Source organism: Urocampus carinirostris, chromosome 2 (genome assembly GCF_059441175.1).
Source record: "Urocampus carinirostris isolate Australia breed hairy pipefish chromosome 2, RoL_Ucar_1.0, whole genome shotgun sequence".
In the NCBI taxonomy this organism is placed as follows: Eukaryota; Metazoa; Chordata; class Actinopteri; order Syngnathiformes; family Syngnathidae; genus Urocampus; species Urocampus carinirostris.
The window spans coordinates 44,298,695-44,309,903 of record NC_142350.1 but is presented as its reverse complement, the minus strand read 5'-3'; the positions used below and the strand labels follow the sequence as shown (position 1 = coordinate 44,309,903).

The window sequence follows — 11,209 nt, the reverse complement described above, 5'->3', positions numbered from 1 at the left end:
CTGCTTTCTGTCTTTGCGCCGTCTTCGTCTTTTCTTAGGTAGAGTGGGTAGCCACGGAGAACCCGAGTCCCTTTGAAGCTCGTTCGGGATATCATGGGTGATATGAAAAGTGCCCGAAAAGTTGAAATTTAGACGCCCACCCAATTGAATAAGTTCCTCCCAAATATAAGTCTTATTGGCCACACATGTGTCCAAAAAAGAAGGCAGGAGAACGATAGTAAGTAGCAGGATAGCCGGATAGCAACTAGCCGCAACGTAAACACTCGCCGCCATAACCTTAATTGAGTTTAGTTTCTACTCAATTTTATTCTTTTTCCCTATTTAAGAATATCAAGAAAAAAAATTGTAAAAATGATGTTGTAATTGGCTGATTTTGTGCATTTCTTTTCATTATTTATTTTTAATCTTGTAATAATTCTTGTCGTCAACAATATTTGATCTTTTTTCACTTTTTCCTGATTTGTATTCTGGGAAACGTTCTTTAGTTTAACCCTGTGAATCAACAGCAAAAGCGGTGAGTCATAGCCTACTGCCAATTGGCTAACATGAGTGGCTAAAAAAGGAAACGGGGGAAAAAAGGTTTGGAAGACGCCTGAATCACGGGACTCGGCAATTTTCACTTTCACGAGCAGCTGTGGAAGGCAAGAGACACTGAAGGATTAAACAGGAGCAGTTTACATTCACAGCTATAGTCTGCAAACAAGTGCCTAACATGAGTGGCTAGAAAAGGAAACAATGGAGAAAATAGTCAAAGATGCCTGAATTACAGGATGCGGCGACCTTCTCTTGCATGAGCAGCTGTGGAAGGACGAAACAAGCTTTATTTACACAGAGCAGATAACAATAACAGCTAACAGTGAGCCAAAGCCTGCAACCTTTTGGGTAACATGAGCAGTTGTAGAAGGAAATAGTGGAAAAAAAATCAACAATGCCTGAATCACAGAACTCCGCTATCATCACATTTGGGGCTCAGTTGTTTGTGGTAAGTGACAGTTATGTTCTAAAACTAGCTAGCTTGATAAAATCTTCATTCAAGATGGTGGCCAAACTTGAGCTCCTTTAATGTTGTGTTCATTATAAAAGTAGGTGAAGAATATGAGGTGTGTTGTTCATTGCACCCCACATTCTACACCTACACAAATTTGTTTTTAACATAGCGCACTTTAATTTTTTTTGTTTGAACAATTTTATTGATACTTTTAACAGCAATTAAAAACGTTCACAATTTCATTATATCATATTCTAACAATATGAAGTTTAAACAATTTTCATTGACACTTTTAACAGCAATTAAACACATTCACAATTCCACCACTCCTCCTTGATCTGCTACCTTATCGTGGTGGAGGAGTTTGTGTGTCCCAATGATCCTAGGAGCTATGTTGTCGGGGGCTTTAAGCCCCTGGTAGGGTCACCCATGGCAAACAGGTCCTAGGTGAGTGGCCAGACAAAACGCAGATCAGAAGACCCCTAATGATGAGAGAAAACTTTGGTCCTCGATTTCCCTCGCCCGGACGCGGGTTACCGGGGCCCCCTTCTGGAGCCAGGCCTGGAGGTGGGGTCCGCTGGCGAGCGCCTGGTGGCCGGACCCTTACCCACGGGGGCCGGCCGGGCACAGCCCGAAGGGACGACGTGGGACCCTCTTCCCATGGGCTCACCACCTGTAGGAGGGGCCAAAGGGGTCGGGTGCGCAGAGAGCTGGGTAGCAGCCAAGGGAGGGGTCCTTGGCGCGACGATCCCCGGCTACAGAAACTGGCTTTTGGGACATGGAACGTTACCTCTCTGGCAGGGAAGGAGCCCGAGTTGGTGCGTGAGGTTGAGAAATTCCGACTAGATATAGTCGGACTCACCTCTACGCACGGCTTGGGCTCTGGTACCAGTCCTCTCGAGAGGGGTTGGACTCTCTTCCACTCTGGAGTTGCCCGTGGTGAGAGGCGCAGAGCCGGTGTGGGCATATTAATTGCTCCACGGCTCGGCGCCTGTACGTTGGGGTTCACCCCGGTAGACGAGAGGGTAGCCTCCCTCCGCCTTCGGGTGGGGGGACGGGTCCTGACTGTTGTTTGTGCTTATGCACCAAATAGCAGTTCGGAGTACCCAACCTTCTTGGGGTCCTTAGAGGGTGTGCTTGAGAGCGCGCCCCCTGGGGACTCCCTCGTACTGCTGGGAGACTTCAACGCTCACGTGGGCAATGACAGTGAGACCTGGAAGGGCGTGATTGGGAAGAACGGCCCCCCTGACCTGAACCCGAGTGGTGTTTCGTTATTGGACTTCTGTGCTCGTCATGGTCTGTCCATAATGAACACCATTTTCAGACATAAGGGTGTCCATATGTGCACTTGGCACCAGGACACCCTAGGCCGTAGTTCGATGATCGACTTTGTCATCGTTTCGTCGGACCTGCGGCCGCATGTTCTGGACACTCGGGTGAAGAGAGGGGCGGAGCTGTCAACTGATCACCACCTGGTGGTGAGTTGGCTTCGATGGTGGGGGAAGATGCCGGCCCGACCCGGCAGACCCAAGCGTGTTGTGAGGGTCTGTTGGGAACGGCTGGCAGAATCTCCTGTCAGAAGAAGTTTCAATTCACACCTCCGGCAGAACTTCGCCCATGTCCCGAGGGAGGCGGGGGACATTGAGTCCGAGTGGACCATGTTCCGCGCCTCCATTGTCGAGGCGGCTGATCGGAGCTGTGGCCGCAAGGTAGTCGGTGCCTGCCGCGGTGGCAACCCTCAGACCCGTTGGTGGTCACCGGCGGTGAGGGATGCCGTCAAGCTGAAAAAGGAGTCTTATTGGGCCTTCCTGGCCTGTGGGACTCTGGAAGCAGCTGGCAGGTATCGGCTGGCCAAGCGGAATGCGGCTTTGGCGGTTGCCGAGGCAAAAACTCGGGCATGGGAGGAGTTTGGCGAGGCCATGGAAGCCGACTTCCGAACGGCTTCGAGGAAATTCTGGTCCACCATCCGACGTCTTAGGGGGAGGAAGCGGTGTGCCATCGACACTGTGTATAGTGCCGATGGGGCGCTGCTGACCTCGACCCGGGACGTTGTGAATCGGTGGGCGGAGTACTTCGAAGACCTCCTCAATTCCACCGGCACGTCTTCCTCTGGGGAAGCAGAGCCTGAGGACTCTGGGTTGGGCTCTCGTATCACTGCGGTTGAAGTCACCGAGGTTGTCAAAAAACTCCTCGGTGGCAGGGCCCCGGGGGTCGATGAGATCCGCCCAGACTTCATTAAGGCTCTGGATGTTGTGGGCGTGTCATGGTTGACGCGCCTCTGCAACATCGCGTGGACATCGGGGACAGTGCCTCTGGACTGGCAGACTGGGGTGGTGGTTCCCGTCTTTAAGAAGGGGGACCGGAGAGTGTGTTCCAACTACAGGGGAATCACACTTCTCAGCCTCCCTGGTAAGGTCTATTCAGGGGTACTGGAGAGGAGGGTCCGCCAGGAAGTCGAATCTCGGATTCAGGAGGAACAGTGTGGTTTTCGTCCTGGCCGTGGAACACTGGACCAGCTCTATACACTCTTCAGGGTCTTTGAGGGTGCATGGGAATTTGCCTGTCCGGTCTACATGTGTTTTGTGGACTTGGAGAAGGCATTCGACCGTGTTCCTCGGGAGGCCCTGTGGGGGGTGCTTCGGGAGTATGGGGTACCGCACAGTCTTATCCGGGCTGTGCGGTCCCTGTATGCCCGGTGCCAGAGTCTGGTCCGCATTGCCGGCAATAAGTCGGATTCGTTCCCGGTGAGGGTTGGGCTCCGCCAGGGCTGCCCTTTGTCACCGATTCTGTTCATAACTTTTATGGACAGAATTTCTAGGCGCAGCCTTGGCGGGGATGGAGTCCGGTTTGGGGGCCTCAGCATTGCGTCACTGCTTTTTGCAGATGACGTGGTGCTGTTGGCTTCCTCAGCCCGTGATCTTCAGCTCTCGCTGGAGCGATTCGCAACCGAGTGTGAAGCGGCCGGGATGGGGATCAGCACCTCCAAGTCCGAGGCCATGGTTCTCAGTCGGAAAAGGGTGGTATGCTCCCTCCGTGTCGGGGAGGAGGTCTTGCCCCAAGTGGAGGAGTTCAAGTATCTTGGGGTCTTGTTCACGAGTGAGGGTAGGATGGAACGGGAGATCGACAGACGGGTCGGTGCAGCGTCTGCCGTCATTCGGACCCTGTACCGGTCTGTCGTGGTGAAGAGGGAGCTGAGCCGAAAGGCAAAGCTCTCGATCTACCAGTCCATCTACGTTCCTACCCTCACCTATGGTCATGAACTTTGGGTCATGACCGAAAGAACTCGATCCCGGATACAAGCGGCCGAAATGAGTTTCCTCCGCAGGGTGGCTGGGTTCTCCCTTAGAGATAGGGTGAGAAGCTCAGTCATCCGGGAGGGACTCGGAGTAGAGCCACTGCTCCTCCGCGTTGAGAGGAGCCAGTTGAGGTGGCTCGGGCATCTAATAAGGATGCCTCCTGGACGCCTCCCTCGGGAGGTGTTCCGGGCATGTCCCACCGGCAGGAGGCCCCGGGGGCGGCCCAGGACACGTTGGAGAGACTATGTCTCTCGGCTGGCTTGGGAACGCCTCGGGGTCCCGTCGGATGAGCTGGAGGAAGTGGCTGGGGATAGGGACGTCTGGGCTTCCCTTTTAACGCTGCTGCCCCCGCGACCCGACCTCGGATAAGCGGAAGACAATGGATGGATGGATGGACAATTCCACCATATGATATTCTAACAAGAACATGTACATTTTTATTTTTTGGTTTGAACAATTTTATTTACATTATCAACAGCAAACAAACAATGTGAGGTTTTAACAATTTCTCTCGACAATTTTAACCCCAATTAAGCATATTCACAATTTCGTTATCTGACAATATGACGTTTTAACAATTTTTTCAAAAAGAACATGTACATGTGTTTTTGAATCCACGGTGTTATTTAAATGAACGTAGCATATTTACAGTAGGGATCACTATATAATACACACCGTCCCTTTAAGAAAGTAGCCGAAAGAAACGCAATGGCCTTTAATTAAAGCAACAGGTTTGATTGGCCACGTCGGACTTTGATGGCGTTTGTGTGGCCACTTAAATTTGAATTATATTTAATAAGTATAAAAAAAGAAAATACATTATTACATTTTTATCTTTAAAAATCCAAGCTACCGTGGACAGGTGAGGCAAAATGGACGATGGGGGGGGAAGCTCAATTGAAAGTTACCTTTGACTAATTAAAGGTTGAGAGTAACGTTAGCTAGCTAGCTGGGTTTAGTACAACTCAAGTAGAAATTGAACATAAAGTGCGAGATTATATTTTAAGTGATTAGCGTGTCGTTGGGTTTGTTGCTAATTAGGCTCGTCAGCGAGCCAAAATAACAAAATGGCGCCGTTAGCTGTCAGCCAGTAGCGCAAGTTCATTTTCAACTTTTCTCTTGTTTTTCTATCAAGCCAGGACAAGATAATTTCCGCAAGGGCTTGCAACGACACTGAAAGGGACGAACCGGGCCGGCGAAACTAAAATGAAAGAAACGCTAGCCCGCCTGCGGCTGAAAAGTTCGTCCAAAGTTTCTCTTCATCGGCGGTGAGATACAAAAAAACGGGTCGGTTGGGTTCGAGCCACGATCAAGATATTCAATTGTCGAACTGACTAAATTATATTAAAAAAGTTTTGGTTTTGCGATATTGTCCCTAAATTACTTTGCGTTCTTTATGTAATACTAATACTTTATTTAATGCTCCTGAAAAGCAATACAAAGTACAGCCTTTATAATCCTAATTTACCAATATATTTGGGTGCAATTTACACATAATACAATAAAAACAGGGCAGCAGTGGTTAGCACGTGTGCGGCACAGTTCTGAGGTCATGAAATCGAACCTTCTTGTGTGGAGTTTGCATGTTCTTCCCGTGCTTGCGTGGGTTTCCTCCCACATTACAAAAACATAATTACATACATGTCAGGTTAATTGGCCGGTCCAAATTGTCCCGAGGTATGAATGAGAGAGTGATTGTCTGTCTCTGTGTGCCCTGCAGGTGGCTAGCAACCAATTCAGGGTGTCCCCTGCCCACTTCCCGAAGATAGCTGGGATGGGCTCCAGGGAAGTACTAAGGAGCGCTAAAAACTGCATGGGTGCAGGCAGCTCCAGAGCCACTTGTACACAAAAAAATCATTACTGTTTTTTTGGCTATTTGACACGAAACCAAGCTAGAAACACTCCCAGACGCCTAAAGTACAACTGTGTACATTTTCATGAAAATCGCTTCTGCCGTTTCGGAGCCTACAAACCAGATACGAACACACACGCTCGCAATTCAAGTTTTATATATGGATTTTTATAGATATGCTATGTGCACAACATACAGCACTAATTAAATTACGTAGTCCTCCCCGTGTGCAAACATGCAACAATTAAGGAAGAGTAGGAGTTAGGGCACGGGTTAGGACAGAATCTGTCCTTGATGCAGCTGTTTCTCGCTCTGAGATACTACAGTCTTTTCCTTGACTGGTGGGTGGGGTCACCTGCAATCCTGGTGGCTTGGCATGTGAGACGGGAGTTGTAGATGTCCATAAGTCCGTTCTGAGGTAAGGGTCGTATAGTGAAATTGCCAAGTAGTGGGGGATAGAAACCTATGTCAACTAGTTGCTAATAACTTCAGAACCCTCCATATAAAAATCATTTAAATGGGAAAATAGTATGTAACACTTATATACAATATACATGCTTATGATTAACATTGAAATAATGTCTTCATGTTGAGGAAAAATGACATTTGAGATGTTGGATTCAAGTAAAAACTGATTTTAAAACTTCCACTTGCAAATATGTCCAGCTAAATTTAGCGCCTCTTTGTGGTTAAAAAAATCATTAAAAAAACAATAACATTTGATTTAGATGACAAGTAAAAGTACATTTACCATCATATAAACATGCATTTTTTAAAAATACTTTTAAGACATTTGTATTTTACATAACATGAACCTGACCTAGAGGGAGCTTAGATTTTATTTTTCCCATCATCTGTACTCCGGATACCCCCAAAAAACCTAAAAGCTAAAATCTTGGCTTAAAAATGACAAGAATTGGGTATGGTTTGGCCACTGTGAGTCGCCATAGTTTGTATTCTTCTGCTTTTAGACACTTAGTTGCACTATACAATACATCTAGTGACCAAAAAATACACACTGTCCCTTTAATTGCCTACTTGATTTTAATAATAGTTCCGATTTTCGATTGGTCACAGCCATGCAACTAAACGAGAGTAACGTGTGTGTCTTTTCCCCATTTTTTGTTGCAAGCTTTGTTTTCATAGCACACTGCAAGTTGTTCAAATTCCAGTCTGTTACTCGATCCTGAATTTTAGGCATTGTGGGAGGTAGTTCAGCCACTAACATATCTACAATAAGCCGTGATGCAAACTAATAGCAGACGAGCATCTTGTATGACGTCAACCAATAGCAGACAGACCTCTTTGAGAATTAACTCCACATACGCACAAAGACCGCAAAAGTTTTGGGGTAAGCGAAACAATTTGTTGTTGCGAAAAATTCTGTAATAAAGATACATATAGGTATATTGCAGCTCGCATCGTAAATGGAAAACTTCATAAGGCTGGATTCTGTAACCCCGGGTTCTACTATATGCTGTGGGCTTAATCTTACTTGCTTTTGTAGCACGCGTTCAAAGATGGCCCCAAAGTTGTCTTTAATTACCAAAAGCGACCTGTGTCCAAATGACAAACATTTTCTTGGTAGCTTCTCTCAGGTGCAGGTTGGACAGGCAAGCGTTCCCCAGTCGTTGCTCCTCTTGGTGGCGCCGTCGTCTCCCTTACAAATGCAGGTGAATTTTCGGTCAATAAATAGATTCCGGTGTGTCTGAGACATTTAGTCAAAAGGAAATGAGAAAGGTGGCGTCTTGCAGGTGCCGCCCGCTTGTTTCCCGTTTGCGGTTCCACCCGCTCCGCCACGAGCTAGTGTGTGGACCCGGCTGGGCTGCCGCCGACTCGGCTTCTGGACCTTCCGGAACAAATACGGATGGAAAAGGAGATGCCGCGTCGCCCTCATTAGAACCGGTAAGTGAAAGACTCATTTTTGCTAATACGGCAATCCCTGGTTGTTGGCAGAGGTTGCACTCCAAAACGAACCTCGACAGTCAAGACCTGCTAAGTAGAAAATTTGTATTTATTACCATATTTATTTGTGTATTACACGTACCTTTGTGTAACACGCACCCCTAATTAAAAATCGGTATCACATTTTATTTGACATTTTCTCAGCTTAAACTCAGCCTTGCAGGTGACCAACATTGAATATGTGTGGCCATGATCAAAATAATTTCACCACTTAAACTGAACACAAAATCAACATAAGATTTAAAATGTATTTACTTAATGTTATTCAAAGTTCGATTCATCACCAGAGACTCCAAAAAGGTTTATCCTTCGTCAAAAATAAAGATTGTATGATAATAAGATAAACCCCTTGCCCTTTTGTGTGTCATCTAAATCACTGGTGGTCTATGGGTAAGAATCTAGTGCTCTCACCACTGTGACCTGTGTTTGATTCCACTTGCATCCAATGTTTAGCTATCGTGGTCAGCTTTATTTTTTTGACTCGTCAATCACTGCACGAATACGGGAATATGCTACAATAAGACCTTGTGTATAACTCACACCCAAGTTTGAGTCTTTTTAGGTTAAATAAAAATCTGTGTTATACACGAATAAATACAGTGATTACTCTTGTACAGACGCTGCCCTACTTACTAACAAGATCCGGACGATCGTTCGTAAGTTGAATTGGTTCGTAAGTTACTTCTGTGCTATATTTCGTATGTTTAAGGTTTATATATGGATGTTTAAGGCTTGTATCAGTGACCTGTATTGTTTTGAAACTGAAAAAAAAACGTTTAATAAAATAATATCCTCTATAATATCACAAAGCAGGCTGAATGATATAGCATTGTACTGAAAAACAAAGCTACACATTAGGCATTGGCGTCCTGTGGTCTGCGGAGACCTTTCATTAAGGGCTATACATATAAAAATGACTTGAATATAAGGATAAATAAAGTTAGGCGACATCCTCCTCCGCGGTAAACAGTGGGCGAAAAAAAAAGCGATCCAACCATATTCTTGACCGCATTAAGCTTTCTTATTCCACTATTATTTCAAATGAAACGGCTCACCTCTTTACACTTTACACCAAACACATTGAATGCATGCACAAGATATCAAACAATAAAAATGTCAAAGTTCTCGGCGCACTGGAGGTACAGTATAGAATGTTAACACACGAACTAGGAAAAGGAAGCCGGATTTCTTCTTGGGTGTGGATGCTGGGTTACCTCTCACTGCGCCACGCGGCGGATAGAAGCACTACAGCACTGTCCTCTACTCGGAAAAAGGTGCACACAGTACAAAATCTTCTAATTTTCAAGATCCCGAAAAAAAATTTCATATCTACCGTTTTGCGTAAGTCGAATGGTCGTAAGTAGTGGAGTGTCTGTACTTTGAAACCAAAGAACAAACTTTATTCACTGGCTCCAGAATTTGTTCATCAAATGAAAATACTGTAATATATAAACGTGCTTATTACAAATAACTCCTGTCAAATTATGATTTTAAAAATCTTGCTACTATATTGCACTCTTGATTGGTCATCCACAACATGATGGGTTAACTGACTTATAAAGCAGCTTTCTATGGGAACCTGATTTAGGCATAACTCTCAATTCCGCCCAAAAAAGTGAGTTATGCCATTAGTATGACGATATAGTATCATTTCGTATAGAACTTAGACCACAACGTTATTGATGCACAGGCAGACTCAAGCAGAAATGGAGCGGGATGACTGTATAGCTACTGCAAGAAGTGATCCGCAATACAGCGAGGGATTACTGTATCGATTTAATATTTCAAGTTGGCAGGGCATGAGGAGGGTAGGTGGGAAGAGGGTATTGGTCACAATGCTTAATCATTACTGGGATGTCCTCGTATCGTTTGGCCTGATTTACAATTCTTTTTTCTTTGAGACGAAAGAAGCAGAAAAACATTCACTTTAAAGGGTGTTTTAGTAATGTAGCCCTTTTTGAGCACTCTCATTTCAAACATCCAAAAGCCCCACCCTAATTTGCCAGGATCTAGCCCTCATCCAATGTTGCTTTTCCTGCGCAGGACGCCGTAAACGACACACACCGCAACGTCCCTTTGGACAAAAACACGCCCATGGTGAGCTTGCCAGGAGGATGCCCACCAAAAAAGAGCTAGACGTGCAACTGGACGCCTACATGGCCCTGTCAAGGAAGAAACTGGACGCTGACCTGGACCGATACATGGCCAGGTCCAAAAAGAGATTGGACGCTGACTTGGAAGAGTACATGGCAAGGGCCAGCCCCCCGCCGGTATTGGACGACTGACGCCTGGTCCGTCGCGCCAACTATATCCTTTGGAGTCTAGTTTGTTAGCTGTTAGTACTGTTAGATTTTTTTTTTGTTTGTTTTTAAAGGCAAACGGTTTGCCATTTGCCCTGTTAGTACCTGCAAGCTCAAAAAAAAGCATGTCTTTGGCCCTACCAACTGCAAGACAGGTGACAGGCCCCAAATGTTTGCATTCCACCGGTTGCTCCTTGTTTGGGGAGTTATTATTTATTTATTTTTGCTCAGTAATCAACTTATTTGCTGATTTCAGATTTCATTTCTTTCCTCTCAAACAGTTGAAGCATTTTTGTTGTAGCTGAAACAAATTGGACTGTGTCTAAGGGGCTGACAATGTTTTCTGTTTTTAATAAAACAGCCTGAATTATTTTCTGCAAGTTGTCAATCCCTCCCCCCACCCCACCTAGCATTTTGTGGGGCTGTTTTGGAGATGTTGCTGCTAAAAATCATTACTATGAAAGTTTGCACGTTTTTGGTTTCCTTTGTGTTGCAATTTTAAAAAACAGGCGGAAAATCCTTTGCAATTGTGTTTTTTTTTCCCACAGGAATTAGTGAAAGTTGCGTTAACACTGACTGATTGTTGAGTTTCTAAATGTTTGCCTGCATTTGAATCCAAATTGTGGTTAATTAAACAATTTTGGTAACAGAATAATTCGCATTTCTTGGAAGAAAGCTGTTTATAACTCAAAGCATACCTACCAACACTATCGCTTTACGCATAAGACTACCAGTTTTCTCTCCTTCGAAACTCTTGCCATGGCGCTCTTCCCTCTCCACAATTACAAATGAACACTTTGGAGGTTCA

At 45.5% G+C, this 11,209-nt stretch overlaps 1 protein-coding gene across 2 annotated transcripts; it reads left to right on the top strand.

The window, feature by feature from the left end:
- The first annotated feature begins 4,941 nt into the window (after positions 1-4,941).
- LOC148372002 (uncharacterized) lies at positions 4,942-10,493 on the top strand. Of its 2 annotated transcripts, none has more exons than XM_088326667.1 (5): positions 4,942-5,146; positions 5,420-5,552; positions 7,725-7,809; positions 7,891-8,041; positions 10,145-10,493. In XM_088326667.1, the coding sequence occupies exons 2-5, from the start codon at positions 5,491-5,493 to the stop codon at positions 10,384-10,386; spliced, it is 540 nt and encodes a 179-aa protein (XP_088182793.1). In that variant the 5' UTR covers positions 4,942-5,146; positions 5,420-5,490; the 3' UTR covers positions 10,387-10,493. The 2 variants fall into 2 exon arrangements, with proteins under 2 accessions (XP_088182793.1, XP_088182794.1); XM_088326668.1 differs by lacking the exon at positions 4,942-5,146 and adding an exon at positions 6,005-6,069.
- The last annotated feature ends 716 nt before the right edge of the window (positions 10,494-11,209 follow it).

Coding starts and splice junctions, on each gene's coding strand:
- LOC148372002 (XM_088326667.1), top strand. CDS start 5,491: ATGAAAGAAACGCTAGCCCGCCTGCGGCTGAAAAGTTCGTCCAAAGTT. Junction 5,553..7,724: donor AAAGTTTCTCTTCATCGGCG/GTGAGATACAAA, acceptor TTTTCTTGGTAG/CTTCTCTCAGGTGCAGGTTG. Junction 7,810..7,890: donor CGTCTCCCTTACAAATGCAG/GTGAATTTTCGG, acceptor GGCGTCTTGCAG/GTGCCGCCCGCTTGTTTCCC.